The 15,774-nt window shown below is 39.1% G+C and overlaps 1 protein-coding gene across 22 annotated transcripts in view; it reads right to left on the reverse strand.

Annotated features, from left to right (window-relative positions):
* The window catches only part of LDLRAD4 (low density lipoprotein receptor class A domain containing 4), a 443,967-nt gene that overhangs the window by 196,555 nt on the left and 231,638 nt on the right, over window positions 1-15,774 (reverse strand). For 21 of the 22 annotated variants that reach the window (XM_060613153.3, XM_060613148.3, XM_060613165.3 and 18 more), the window contains one exon: window positions 3,461-3,601. In XM_060613153.3, coding sequence (XP_060469136.1) covers window positions 3,461-3,601 — 141 coding nt within the window. Of the gene's footprint in view, window positions 1-1,282; window positions 1,303-3,460; window positions 3,602-15,774 lie in introns of those variants that run through there. The other variant, XM_078435472.2, reaches the window with a different exon arrangement.

Genomic DNA, 15,774 nt, shown 5'->3' on the forward strand with positions numbered 1-15,774 from the left:
CTCGGTGAAGGGCATACTGTCCATCTGCTATAGGAAATGTATTGGGAGATCTATTAAAACCCACTTTCAAACGGAGAGCTTCTAAGCCTCGTTACACAGCTATTAACAGAAAGAAACATATCCTTTGTTTATATTCTTGCCCAATAGGGTATGGGGAAGAAAATATATTGATTCAATACTAGATCCTCTTCTAGCATCAACAAAGAGCAGGGAAGCTACAACCTTTCCCAAAGACTCCTGACTACAAAGAACACACCAGCTACAACAAACTCAGAGCAAGTGTCCTGATGTGACAAGTGGGCTGAGTTCCCTCTGGTGGCTGTGAAGAACTGGGGCAAAAGAGTGCAGAAGGGCTGCTGGCCACATCAGAGTAAGCTGCTCTCAGCTGAGGAGGGGACAAAGTAGGTAGGAAACATCTAGAATTTGTGAAGATGAACTAACCTTTGGACACATGAAAAATTTTGTAACGTATGAAGAGTGAACCTGACATTAGAGACAAAAGATACAAAGCCATGGTGGTCCACCTCTCCAAGAAATGGCCACACCATGAGAGGGGATGATGCTAGTAATGATGCAATTATGTAGACTATACTTTTTGTGTGTATTATTTCACTTAAATTCTCATAGCACCCTTATATGACTGAGAACTAATTCCCGTTTCATAGATAGGGAAACTAAGGGTCAAAGTGGTTTAGTCACTTCCTTGAGCTGAAACTTGAACCCAAGTCACAGCCATGGTCTCACTCTGTGTCCTTATGTCTCCTGGGTTTTGTCTTAATGCCCTATTTTAGCTACAAGGACACAACAAATGTTAGTTATATCTGAACATCAAGGACCAACAGCTTGTCAACAGGATCTTAAGATTCTTATTAGGACAAACTTTTGTAGCTGCCTGGGCAACTTTGAAACGTTTATACCTGTAACTCCTTCACCTTGCTTTAAGCAAAATTAAGGCATTCACATTGTTAAAAAATGAATGAAAAGAGTGCCTGGATGGCTCAGTTGATTAAGTTGATTACTCTTGGTTGGTTGCTCTTAATTTTGGCTCAGGTCATGGTCTCAGAGTTTGTGAGTCCAAGCTCTATGTCAGATTCCACACTAATAGCATGGATCCTGCTTGGGATTCTCTCTCTCTCTCTCTCTCTCTCTCTCTCTCTCTCTCTCTCTCTCCCTCCTTCTCTGCCCCTCCTCTGCTCATGCTCTCCTTCTCTGAATAAATAAATAAATAAATAAATAAATAAATAAATAAATAATAAAATGAATGAATGAATGAATAAGTTACCTGGAAATAGGCTTTCAAAAACAGAAAAGAGGGGTACCTGGGTGTCAGTCAATTAAGCATCTGACACTTGGTTTTGGCTCAGGAGATGATCTCACAGTTTATGAGCAGAGTCCCACATCCTTGGGCTCCATTGTGACAGCACAGAGATTGCTTGGGATTCTCTCTCTCCTTCTCTCTCTGCCCCTCCCCTGCTTGTGCTCTCACTCTCTCTCTCTCAAAAATAATAAACTTTAAGAAAAGTACATTTTAAAAAACAGAAAAGAATGCTAACAAGAAGGGGAGAGAGGTGGGAGGAAGGGAAGGGAAAAGAAGAAGGGAAGGGAAAGGGAGGAGAAGGGGGGAGTGGAGGGAAGAGGGTTCAATACAATAAGAGGACTGCAGTTGAATTATCCTAAAGAGAAGGAGAAGCACCTTCAAGATACAGAGAAACAGTCTGCGAAGTGCCCAAGCTTAGAGGGACAAAGTTTCGGTTGGCTTGCTTTTCACACAGAACTCTCTAAACCAGTCAAAATACCACACAGTTGTAATATTCTCTCCATAGTCTATCATGTAATATGTTTGCTGTTACTCAAGTCTAGAGAAAACAAAATAAGAAATTGTCTTTACATTGTTCTTCTCCTTCTAAGACCCCCTGGCTTGAGTCTAGTTGACCTACATCAAGTGCTTAGGACTAGCAAGATTCTAAGTGCTTTCTGTGGACCATCCTGCTTAATCCTCACAATACCCATCCTCATGCCCCACTGTGCAGATAAAGTCAAAGAGCTGCCCCACTGTTAGGTGAGTGCCATGGCCAGGATCCCAACCCAAAAGTCAAACTCGGAGCAGGCAGGACAGTTCACTATGGGGATCCCTTCCCTGTGTCCAAACAAGCTGCATTATGAAAATTACAGTACTTATGGCCACAAGGGCTACTCAATTATTGCTTCTGGTAAGTCAAAGGAACTCTGCTCTCCCCAACCAAGATGTGGCACAAGCTTTGAAAAAATCTCCACAGGAGACACAAGGACCAAATATCAGGAAAGCATTCCTCCTAACCTTAAATTGTCTTCTTATAGTATAGAGATAGGACTCTAAGAACACTCAGTATAAGAAAATGCAAACTGACATGAAGAGAATGATTACACTACTAGACTCCTGAATTTAGCAAGCATAAATAAGAATAGGTCTTAAAACTCACTAGGCATGGCCATTTTCTGAGCTTGCCTTCAATATAAAAATACAGCAGGAATACAGAAAACCATTTCTTTTAAAAAATCTCCTACCATTTCACATTACAGTATCAATATTTATGCAGTATGATAGCCATAATAGAAATTTTAAATCTGTAAATAAAAACAAATATAACTTCTCAAGATAATGTCAGTAAAACTGGGGAGAGAAGCTGAATTTCATAAAATGATCTCAGTAGGACCCCATGAAGAGGAGCAAACATCCCCCTTGGATGTGCTATTGCAAAGACATGCTCATCATCAACCCGCTTCACTCAGCTCAAGAAAACACAGGAAAAGGTAAGGCAAATTTCCTAAGAGAAGTTCAGCAGTGTGTCAAAGCTGCCTTCTTACTCCTTCCTCTTCATAAAAACCATGAGATCAAAAAATGAAAGAACTTCAAACTCTGATTTCACCTTTTCAAGTATAAGAAATGGTCAAAGCCTCAGCCTTGGGATGTAGACACGTAAACACCTCACTTAATTTGTTTTCTATCTAGTACCAAGCAGAAAAATACATGATCAGAACTTTTTTTCACATCCCATATAAATTTTTCTATTCTATTATTTTAATTACATGGTTAATTATGAACTCTCCACATCTTTCTTTGCTTATTTTAAATTATTTTCAAATTATTATTTTAAATTACTCTAAAACTTTTTACAAAACTGGCATGAATATTAAATCAATATATTATTTCTTACAATCCTGTTAGTGTTTCTAAGGTAAGTAGCCAAAGCCTATTCTAAAACACAATGCCACTGGCCATTTCTGAAAGTAGGATGAATTTCCCAGTTTAGACACACCATCTTTCTATCCTGAAAGAAAAAAACACTCCCTTTGTGAAAATATAAAATTTCTTTTCTTAACCAAAAATCAACATCCTTTCTATTTCCCTATGACCTCACCTCCTAATTACTTCAAAAACACATCCAATTTAATGATACCAAAGTAAGTAGGAGGGACTTACAGTTGAAGATGCCGGGAGGTGGATGCTCGGTCACCAGGAGACAATTTTCTTCATCACTGTTGTCCCCACAGTCGTTCTGTTGATTACAGACCAGTGAACCAAGATACAAGCATTTACCGCTGGTGCAGGTGAATTTGCACTCTGAAAAAGTACAATATAAAGCATAAAGTAGTCAATACAAGTAGTGAATTCAATACTTGAATTTTTTTTTTCCGCATTTGTGCATTTGTGCACCATGACAGTTTGGGAAATCAGTCTATCTGTAGATCCCAAGAAACTGAACTCAGAAAGGGCTATCTTGGTAAGGATCTTATGAAATACACAAGACTGTGTCCCAGGGGCACTCTGGAGCCTGCTGTACATTACTCACCCATGTCTCTAACCCACAAAATAAGTAATACAGGTGCTTTCTTTCCATGACCTGCCTAGCAAAAAAAAAAAAAAAAAAAAAAAAGTCATAGATATGAGGCTCTTATTTTGCTTGAAAACATCTGTGGCAGTTTCCCAAGCCTCCAAGGATGTGCGGACCCTGAGAAGAAGCAGCACAAGTCCAGAAGAACTTGGGAGCTCAGGCATAACAAAAGGAGACTCAGATATTTTATTTCCAACTCATCACTGGATGTTGTGAAGCTCTGGGCAAAATATTTAACCTCTCTGGTATTCATTTATCTTGTGCCTCAGTAAAACCTATTTTAATAGCAAGCAAGGGGAGCACTGACTTTATAATATAAAGCATAGGAAAATAACATGTGGTCTCTGCTAGCTAAGAAACATCAATGCCAAGGGCCATGTGAGTAACTTACGGAATATGATAGAGCCCAGCCCAAATCCCTATAGGCCACACTGAACACGGGATCCCTGAAATCTCTACAAATCAGTATGTGAAAATGGAATTTACTTTTACAAGACTTTAAAATAAATTTGCAAACTTAACCCGTTACTATCAAAGTAAGCATTTAAGAATAATGGAAATTACACAATTATATATACATGAGCACATAAACATCTATGTATATCTTACATTGAATATCACCTTGCATTCTGACAGTGAGGTTTCTCCCAGGAGCACCCACAAAAGCTGGCAGAACTTGCACAGTATGTCCACATCACTGGGTACAAAAAAAACTTCAGGAAAAGCGTCTCAGATCACTACTGATGCTGACTATCACAGCCTCTTCATTTCTCCTCAATTTTGTCTGTCTAGAATATTGCTGGCAGGTCTGCATCAATTCCTAGGTCCTTTCAACTCTAAAATTCCATTATTCAGATAAAAGACTGGGCATCAACACACCAAGGCCTCCTCCCGTTATGCTAACAATAAACGGGGCTGCAAAGAGAATAACCCTTTTACCTGTTGCAAAGAGACAGAACTTAAATCCTCAAAATATTTCTGTGGCCCAGTATGAAAAGGATATTACAATTCTCCATTTGTTCACATTTTTCTCAAAGAGTATAGAAGACATAGCCCACCCCCTGACCTAATTTAGAACAGCATGTGAACACAGCCCAAATGCACATCTACAAGTTCATTGCCGGCCACAGGGTCTGGGTTAAAAAATTTGTGCACAGAGTGTGATCCAAGCCATGTGGTAGGAACACTGCTGATGCCAAATGCTCTTCCCATAAGGTAGAAATATTAAAATCCAGCTGTTTGAAATAACATTTATGAAGTGACTTTTTTTTACTTAATGGAAAAAAGGGATGTCAAGAAAAGAATTTATCTTACTTTCCAAAAGAAATACTACAGTTGAGATTAATACCAAACATGAAAAGGACATTAGCCAAAAACAGGCTGATGTTGTTGAAATGGTAACTGGAATAAAGGGAATACTAACCTAAACTGAATCAAACTCCATCTAAAAGATTAACCATTGCTATGGATTGAAAGGATATCAGGTTAGACTACCACATCCCAGTTTGTGTGGAACTTTAAACCAGCAGGAACATGAAACCACACCCACACTTTACTTATTTCAACTTGTTCAAGGGAGACCCAGTCCAGAGAAAAAAAATGTTTTCAAGGAAATGAATTATGTGATTCATGCATTTATGTAATCAATACTTTAGCCCCTTCCCTGCTATGTGCCAGGTATTGAGACGTGGAAACACAGAGATGAAAGAGCAAGCCCTCTTCAAAGGGCTCACAACATGAATTTTTTTAATCATATGAGAAGTGACCAATATATTTGCTAACTCTTTCCAATGACATATTTTCCTTCTTCATCTCCTTCATATCTAGAGTGCTGCCCAACAAGTGAATGCAACTCAATGAATCACATATTTGTTGAATAAATGAATGATCTAATCTGAGCCTCATAGAAACCCTGTGAAATAATTAAGTTAGATATTATTCCCATTTCATAGATGAGGAAATTAAGACTCAGAGATTAAGTGGTTTGCCCATAATTAAACTCCTAATAAATGGCAACATTCAGATGTGTGTCCAAATCCATTACCTCTGGTCGCAGGCTCTCTCCAGAACTGCCTCTCAGTTTCCAAGTGTGCTTTCACAAATGTGTAAGGTTCATTTGTAATGAGGATGTCCACATATGTAACAAGGTTCTCAAAACAGTTTCTTTTTTTTTTTAATCTTTATTTATTTTTGAGAGAGAGAGAGAGAGACAAAGTGCAAGTGGGGGAGGAACAGAGAGAGAGGGAGACACAGAATCTGAAGCAGGCCCCAGGCTCTGAGCTGTCAGCACAGAGCCCAACACAGGGATTGAACTCACAAGCTATGAGCTCATGACCTGAGCCTAAGTCGGATGCTTAACCCCCTGAGCCACACAGGAGCCCAAAACAGTTTCTTTTCTTAAGTAGGCTTAACATAACTCAGGATGCATTAATAAGGCTTTTGCTAGTAATGTGCTTAGAAAGTTCTTAGTTCTTAGTGCAAACATCAACAGCAATCCATAGAATTTCAAATTCATAAAATCTAAATCTCCTCAATGATGAGTCATTAGCTAAATATCAAACTAAAGGTCTTTCCATTACATGGCCATGTGAATCAAAACAACTGGAATGAAATTTTGAATCTATCGACTTCTTGATGGGATATAGAAAATTACTATAATGCTATTAAGTGTTAAAGATTAATGCTAAAGCTGGAATGAAATTGCAGAGTAAAACATCTGTCTAAGGTAACACAACTGGTGACAACAGAGGCAGGCTTTCAACTTGATCCCGACTCACCTTGCAAGGCCATCTCCACCACACTTTGCTATCCAAAATCCCAGTGTTCAGTGGTCCTCTAATAGGTTATTGTGGTATGTGAAACAAACTAAGAACCCTAGATGAGAGACTCTAACCTCAGCTGTGTACTGAAATCACCGGGGCATCTTTCAACATTTCTGATGCCTGAGTCCCAGTCTAACTGCTTTCAATGGCCCAAGGTCCAGCCTGGGCAGTGGTTGTTTCTAGAGATCCTTAAAATGATTCAGATGCACAGCCAGGATGAAGAACCACTGCCTAGTGAGAATTAGGTAACTTACTTATATTAAGCCCTAATAAGCCCCCCTTTTTTTAGCTAATAATATTTTATTGGAATGTTTAGTTGGTATTTGCTAATTTACTAAAAAAGTATCTCTTAAAAGAGGCAGGTATTTTGATGACTCCAGGACATAAGGCCCAGTTGCTACAACTCTGTACTGCCAATAGGGTATTTCAGAAGCTTTGTGACCACAGTTGTGACCCCAAACTCCATTTTGACCCACTAACGACAGAAAATGTCCTCAATGAAGTAAAACTCAAGTGAGAGAAAGAAGATAGAAGAATAAAAAAATGTTTTCTTACTATATTTCATCCATTCTTTGTGGAACTTGAGTATTTCTGCCAAGCCAGAAGTTGAAGGGTATCAAAGATTGTTTAAACATTGGAAATATTTTGGCTACCAAATTTGTGGTGATTTCAGACGTGTAATACTGAAAGAACAACTAACTACGTAACTTAGTTTTTCCTTTGGGACCTATAGATATGATTTAAAAATCTGTAATACTTCAATAATTTCTCTTCTTTAAAGTTGGGACTTTTTAAATTTTTTTAACATTTACTTATTTTTGAGAGACAGAGACAGAGCGTGAGCAGGGAAGGAGCAGAGAGAGAGGGAGACACAGATCTGAAGCAGGCTCCAAGCTCTGAGCCGTCAGCACAAAGCCCAATGTGGGGCTCGAACTCACGTACCGTGAGATCATGACCTGAGCCGAAGTCAGACACTCAACCGACTGAACACCCCTAAAGTTGGGACTTTTTAAAATTTTTTTTTTCCAACGTTTTTTATTTATTTTTGGGACAGAGAGAGACAGAGCATGAACGGGGGAGGGGCAGAGAAAGAGGGAGACACAGAATCGGAAACAGGCTCCAGGCTCCGAGCCATCAGCCCAGAGCCTGACGCGGGGCTCGAACGCACGGACCGCGAGATCGTGACCTGGCTGAAGTCGGACGGTTAACCGACTGCGCCATCCAGGCGCCCCAAAGTTGGGACTTTTTAAATGAAGAAAATGGCATCCCTTTCTGCCATAACTCTCTACTTCTTATGAAAAAAAAAAAAAACAAAAAAAAAAAAAAACACAACTCCAGAATCAGCAACAGATTTTAGATAATCACTTTATATACTCTTAGTAATAGAGAATTTCATCCAGATTTAGGGTCTTCTTTAGTTTTTCTACGTTCCTACATAAAGCTTCTGATGAGCTTCTGTGACTTTGAATTGTCATAGATTCATAAAATTCTAATGTTAAGAGCGCCCTAGAGACACAGTGGTCCAACCTCTCATGTCACAGATGAGGAAATAGTCTAGAGAGAATTCCTGACTTACCCAAAGTCAAAAAATGAATTCCCTGTAATGGAACATAAAACCCAAAATTTCTATCAAATTGAAGGAAAAACTTTTTTGTCCTAAATGTCATTCCAGTTATGTATAAATTAATATCAGCCAGTTGGAGTATACTATGTTAGGAAAACGGAAAAGAATTATTCTGTGAATTCCAAACTTATACACACACACAAAAAAAACACTGTATTAAAAAAAATTGGGGAGGTGCCTGGCTGGTTCAGTTGGTACAGCATGTGCCTCTTAATCTTGGGGTCATGAGTTTGAGCCCCACATTGGGCCTGGAGCCTCCTCCCAGTAGCTTAACAACTTTATATTCTACACCCAAACTTGAACAGGATTCAAAGATAAATGCTCCATCCTTACTTCCTAGAGAACAAACTTGCATCTCAGAGACCAAAGTTAATAGACTTGGTAGAGTTAACATTCTATTAGTTAAGACAATAAAAAGTACTTGAAAGTTGCTAAGAGGGTAGATCTTAAATGTTCTCACCACAACAAAGGAAATAGTAATTAGGTGACCTAACCTAGGTGTTAGCTCATGCTATAGCAATCATCATTTTGCAATATATAAGTGTATCAAATCAACACGCTGTATCCTAGACTTATGTGATGTTATACGTCAATTATCAATAAATCTGGGGGGACAGGGAACAAAACATTGGTTTCAATTTTTCCTACACTCTTTGTAAAGCCTTAGTTTTCACGGATATAATCTCAGTCACAAAATAAGGACCTATATACAGTATTACATCACAGCTGTAAAATCAGCCTTTTTTGTGAACTGGCAAAGTAGTCTATGGTAGCTATTTCAGTTAAAATTCATACAGCAACATCGGCTCATTCAGTTCACACTTCTATCATTCACAAACCTGAAAACTGAGAGTGATTCTGGCTGCAACATTTCTGACATTAAAATCTAGAATTTGCTCTCAATAATAGGGGCCTTCTCTATATACTTACACTGTGAATAACAGAGATTAAACTTAGCTGTCAGTAACCTATAGGTGAAGAATTAATAGGCTTCTAAAATCAGTATAAACAATTTTACCACAACCTATGTGAGTTTACATTTCCTAGTATAGAGATGACAACAATATTTTTATTAATGTATACACATTGCCTACCCCCCCACAAGGTAAAGTCCAATAAAAATGAAAATCAATGAGTAAAAAACAAACCAAAAAAATGAAAAAATGCAAGGGAAAAGAGAACAACTCTGTGACTTAAGAAAGCTTTACTAACCAGCCATTAAAATGAAGTCCAAGCAAATGAGCTGCCACAGAGACAAGGAAACCAGAGGCATGGTGGCAAGCCGTCGATAGCTGATAGTGGTAGGCATTCCAATTAATCAGAAACAGACTTTCTCCTGCTTCTAAGACTTAAAAACGTCCATAACTGTTTTTATTAAACAGTATGGAATACTACAACATACTGTCGTATGAATTTCGTACAACAGTATGGAAGCTATCTTACACACCAGTTTTGTCACAAAGAGAAAAGAGCTCCCTGTATGGTTATTTCTTTTATCAGCCTTCAGTGAAGTTAGAATACTGGAGCCAGAATGACAGCACCATAAAGTAGTGATTTAGCAAATTATGAAAATAAGGCTTTGAGAATCTTCAGAAATGAAAAGCTAATCCTTAGGGCTATTCTTCTCAAATGTCAGGTTTTGACAGTATATGAATGGCATAAGGATGATTGATAATATGCATATTCTCCTACAAAATTTTTCAATGCAAAGAATACATTTTGAGTAACCTGTAAGAGACTTAATATCTACATATTAGCACACTGATCTCTCTCAAAATCTGAGGGAAGAGGTCTGCAGAAGTTGCATGTGCCTCACCTAATATCATATAGTGATTTATACAGCATGCTGAAAGTCAAATGTAAAGACCACTGTATCACTAATGATGCTCTCCCCCCTCCCTCAAAGACAGAGCTGACTCTCCTGGTTATAAATTTGGAACAAAGGGGAATTTAATTAGAAGGTTTATATTCTGTATAATGAATTAAGTTACCCCAAGCATTTAATAAAAGTCATATCTTAAATGGTGCTACTAAAACCATAGTTGTCCTTCAAAAAGATGAATATGGCATGATAAAAGGATATCTGCCCATATAATAAGATTAACATAGAAGAGCTTCCCATCAAAGATAGTAATAAAGGTTTTTTAACTCAATCCAGTTTATGGTATGGCTTATCACTCCCAATATGGTGCTGAAAAGATAACTTTAATGTGTCTGAAATTATCTGAAAACCATAAGTGAAAATTGTGCTCTTAAAACTCCAAGGTACTTTCAGGCTTTAGACTTCTAGTCCTACAATTACCTTTTGGAGCAGCTTTAAACACTGCCCAACTTGCATCAAAACACCATAAGGCATTTTAAAAGTCAGCAAAAGTCCTTTAGGACTTGAATTGGCAAACAGCGCTATTACATTTTTGTGTTTAAAACCAATTAATGAGTGAATTTGTTTCTGTGTTTTTCTGTATATAAAATATGAGGAGGTATTCTTACTTCTTAGCACAGTACTAAAAGCAAGCAGGTAAAAACTACCTTAAAATACTTTGAGGAACAAAAAAGGCATATCAATATATGCAATGCACATGAGAAAATAGTTTGAAAGTATGCAATCAAAATATAAATAGTGGCTACTTCTGGGTGCTGGGGTCACTAGTAATTTATAAGTTCCTTGATAATTTTAAGTATTATTTTATAACCAAGAAAAATATAAAGTCCTATTTTAAGGCAGAAAATCTCTGTGAGAACCAAATGTTTGTAGAATTCTAAATGTATCACAATCCTAATTTTATTTATTTTTTTAAGAAAGCAAGAGAGCATGAGCGCGAGCAGAGGAGGGGCAGAGGGGGAATGAGAGAGAGAGAGAGAGAGAGAGAGAGAGAGAGAGAGAGAGGATCCCAAGCAGCTTCCACACTCAGCGCAGAGCCCAATGTGGGACTCGATCTCACCACCCTGAGATCATGACCTGAGCTAAAATCAAGAGTTGGAGGCTCAACCAACTGAGCTGCCCAGGTGCCACACAATCCTAATTTTAAAGGCGCTAATAAAATACCTAATTGGCCATGGCATCATCCAAACAGAAATCGAGACAGCTCCAACCCCATAAGGATAAACACTACTTCAGTTACATTTCATTTCATGAAGTACATGCTGACCACTTCCATGGGTGGAACAGTAGTAGCAGAAGGGATACAGTTGGTAGTACCTGCTTGAGTAACTGCCTGAGGGGAGTGGCAAATGAAACAGGTCTGCATGAGGTGGAGCCAAGCCTGTGGAGGCTTGTGAGCCACTGAACAGAAAGCTGCTTTACTATGAGATCTGAGGCATTAAAGAATATCAAGCATAAGGACTGATACACTCTGACACTATAAAAAATATTTCCTTGCAGTACAGTATGTATAAGTGTGTGGGGGTGATAGAGAGAGAGAGAGAGACAGAGACAGAGACAGAGAGAGACAGAGAGAGATCCAGGTCAATGGGTTTATACAAAGAGAAAGAAAAAAAGAACATCCATATAACCAGCGCACTGATCAAGAAACAGAAAAAGCAAGGGGTGGTTGGGAATGTGATTCCTTGGGGTGTTCTAACTTTCATTTTGACAGAATGTCACTGTATGTGAAAATAAGGCAGGGGAGGTAGGGAGCAGGTATCCAGTCATGAAGAACCTTGTACGCCTTGCTGAGGACTATTAATGGCTCTCAATCTATAAGTTTTAAATAAATGTATTTGAATGTAATGGTAACTGGATAGTACAGAGCATTTAATATATACTCATCAAGACTAACCTTGCATAGTGGTTCTCTTATTACTTTGCTCCACTGAGCAAATAAACCGCATATAAGCAGCATAAACCATAAAACTCAACAAGAGTTTTAAGTTGTCCACTAACAGATTTTTCCATATGCATTTGAGGTACACAGCCTATGAGGACCACACTCAACTGGTAAGACTAACATAAATGAATGTACAAGTGTTTTACAGCACAAACCTAGGCCCCAAACGGGGGACTCAAACAGGTGAAAGGGAGGCATTTATCCTTGGATATTGCGACTTCTGGGCCTCAGGCTCTTTCTCTCTAAGTCATTTCTCCCTCTTCAATACTTCATTCATTCATTCAAGAGTCCTGCACTGTTTGGGGCAAGGAGCACTGTTTGCCACAGGCACCAAGGATAAATGTAAACAGTCCACTGGCCTGAAACTCAGAAAACTGGCTTCTCCTCCAGTTCTTAAAGTGAATATTATGTTTCCGCAGAGGCAAGAATCTTAACCTCTAGATTCCTTACTGGTAAATGGGATGCCTGGATTAAACCAGTACTTTTGAATCTTTCCTCTAAACAACCTACGTTTTCCCTTTGAGTCCTCAGGATCATCTGCAAGAGATGAGGTTGGGAGTAGGGTTAGTAAAGAAATCCTGGAAGTTCCACTAAGATATGCATACAGTTAGACTTTTCTCTGAGATTTCACTGGAAAAAGGTCCCCAGCTAAAAATTCTGAAAGCCACCCAATGTCTTAGATCCTCAAAGTTCTTTCAATTCTTACAATCATGATTCTGTAAAATTTTAAGAAAGAAATTTTAAAGAATGAAATTCCACTTTATCCCTTTGTTGCTTTTGTTGCCTGCTCTTGATTATCCAAATGACAGGTGATCTTTAAAATTTCTGAATTTTGGAAATTTTGGTACATACTGATTATCAACACTACCTCTTTGGGATTCTTCACATCAGCTATACCAACATGATAGAACTTTCCCCATCTTTAAAATAAAAATGGTTTTGTCCCCATTCTCCACTCCTCTGCTCCCACAACTTAATGCCTCTAATCTGAAATTCTCCCCTAAAAAAATTCCAGTCAGGCTTTGGCTCCCATCATTGCACCAAAACTGCTTGTCCACATCCCCAATGACCTCCATGTTGTTTGCTCCAATGTGGTCACCTCAGGCCTCATCTTACCAGACTGCCTTTGACAGATCTGATCAATCCCAACCACCTGGAACCAACTGCTTCAAGGATCCAGGGACATGTCCTCCTACTTTAAGGACCACTCCTTCTCAAAACCTCCTCATTTGGAGGGCACTTTGGAGTGCCCAGACTCACCCTCAGCTCATTCTCTTGATATCTCAAGCAGTCTAGTATTTCCATACTAATAACATCCACAATTATACTGGGCCTTCCCACCTCTCCCTAGACTCTCAATTCCTCCAATCACGTGCTCAACATCTCCATGCAGAATGTAACAGACATCTGAACTTACCAGGGCCAAAACCGGATGCCTCGTTTTCCCATGCAAACTGGCTCCATTCACAGCCTTCTACATCTCAAAACTTCATCCTTCAAATTGCTCAGGCAAAAACACTGGAGTCCTCTTTGACTCTTTCTTTTTCTCCAATCAATTAAAAAATTCTATTAGCTTCAACTTCAAAACACATCTGGAAACTGGTCCCTTCTCACCATCTGACTATAGTCACCCTGGTCTAAGGTGCCAACATCTCTCAACCAGATTACTTCAACAGTGTCCTGACTAGTATCCTATCTTCTCTCTGTCCTTCCCATCATATTCTAGTCCCAAGAGAGCAGCCAGAATGTTCCTGCTGAAATGGGAGCCAGATCAGCTCTCTCCTCTGCTCACAACTCTCAAATACCTTCTATTTCACTCAGAGGGAATCCAAAGTCCTTATAAGAAACTCTACACAACCCTCCATAATTGGACCCCCACCAACTCCAACCTCCCCTCTCCATCCCTTAGTTGTCTCTGGGACAGTGGCCTCCTCACTGTCTCCTGAACACACAAGACTCACCTACACTTGCTATTCCTTTGCCTGTAACATACTTTCCTGGGATATCTGCTTGGCTAACTCTCTCATTTTCATTAGGCCTTCGCCCAAATGTCAACATCTCTGTGGGGTATGCTCTGACTACTCTGTTTAAGATCAGAACCTCTTATCCATTACACTCTCCCCATACTTCTGGCCCTTCCCATCCTCCTTTCCTATTTCCTTTTTCTCCACTATTCATTTCCGTCTAATGTAATACTTATATATATGCATAATCTTTTCCCTCCACTAGAACATAAGCTGCATGAAGGCAGTAGGGATTTCTGTCTGCCTGGTTTTACTAAGGAATTCCCTGGGTCTGAAACAGAGCAGTATATCATTAGCATTCAATAAATACTTGTTAAATAAATCAAAGAACAGAAGTAAAAGCTCATCCAGAGGTTCTTATAGGAAACACAATTAACACAATTGGTATCCATTCGAGTGAAGAAAGTTTTCTCTAACTGAGCAAATATCTTCACTAGGGATACATATACAGAAAATGAGGTAGAAAAGAGACAAAGAGGAGATAAAACTCAAATATATTACTAGCAAATTATATAAGATATTTTAAGGCAAAGAATTAAAATGATTAGCCACAATAGTTTTTAATTACCTGTGGCCTTCATTTATGGAATTATTCTCTCTCTAGTCTTCAATGTCATAAATATTTAGGCTTTTTCCATCTGTCCCTTCCCAGTCATCTGGCCTAATTCCTAAATCACAATATTCTCTCTCAGTGCAGCCCTGTGTGTTTTGGAGAGAAAGCCCATTGTCTGACTAAAGCACTGGACTGTTTGTTCAGGAAACAGCTAGCTCCTTCCCTGACAGCTTCCAGCACCCTGAGAACTGGGTGTGGATACTGAGCTCTCCACCTGTTTTATTTTTTAATATTTACAAACAGGCTCATAGGAGCCAGAGAATAAGGCAGGTATTCAGGGTACTACTGACCCAGTCTTGTCCTCAAGTTGATCACAGCTAGTTATTTTTTCCTATTTGGGTAAAAACTGCCTTACTTTCCTGTCTTGAGCCTGACAAGGGTGTCTGCCTGGAGTCCTCCAACTGTCACATACCCTTTATGAAATTTCCCTTCCGAAAACTTGTATCTTCTGAGACCTCCACAAAATCCAACCTCGCTGACCTCAAGGAGCAGCTGGGAGACAGCCATATAAACTCCTGCATTCCCTGCCTCCTTTAGCCAAACCACACTGGAATTTTGAGATGGTATCTTTATACTTTCTTTAATGGATAACAGGATGTTCCACTGTAAGGAGAATGTACCTTGCCCTAATCAAACAGGGTTTGCTACATTTTGTTTTGTCTTATTTCCCCTACTGGTTCCTTAGAAGCTCTTCTCTGTCCCCTCAAGCAAACTTCCCACTGTAGGCCTTATTCAGCCCTGCTTGTCTTCCAGGATAAACTGATGGCCTCCTATCCATGATGGTGCTATATCCAGCCAACTCTCAAAGCTCCCTCACAATACATACAGTCCTAGAGATGCTCAGTGTCAGTAGACAGAGCTATCTTTTCATGTCTAGAGGAAGATCTTTGAGATACTTAAAAAAAGGGCCTTTGGTTTCCACAACTAATCAAATTCAAAGCAGGGATCAATGTGGGTGAAAAGCCATTGATTGCCTGGTCCTCCCTCAAATG

This window comes from Panthera onca, chromosome D3 (genome assembly GCF_046562875.1).
Source record: "Panthera onca isolate mPanOnc1 chromosome D3, mPanOnc1 haplotype 2, whole genome shotgun sequence".
In the NCBI taxonomy this organism is placed as follows: Eukaryota; Metazoa; Chordata; class Mammalia; order Carnivora; family Felidae; genus Panthera; species Panthera onca.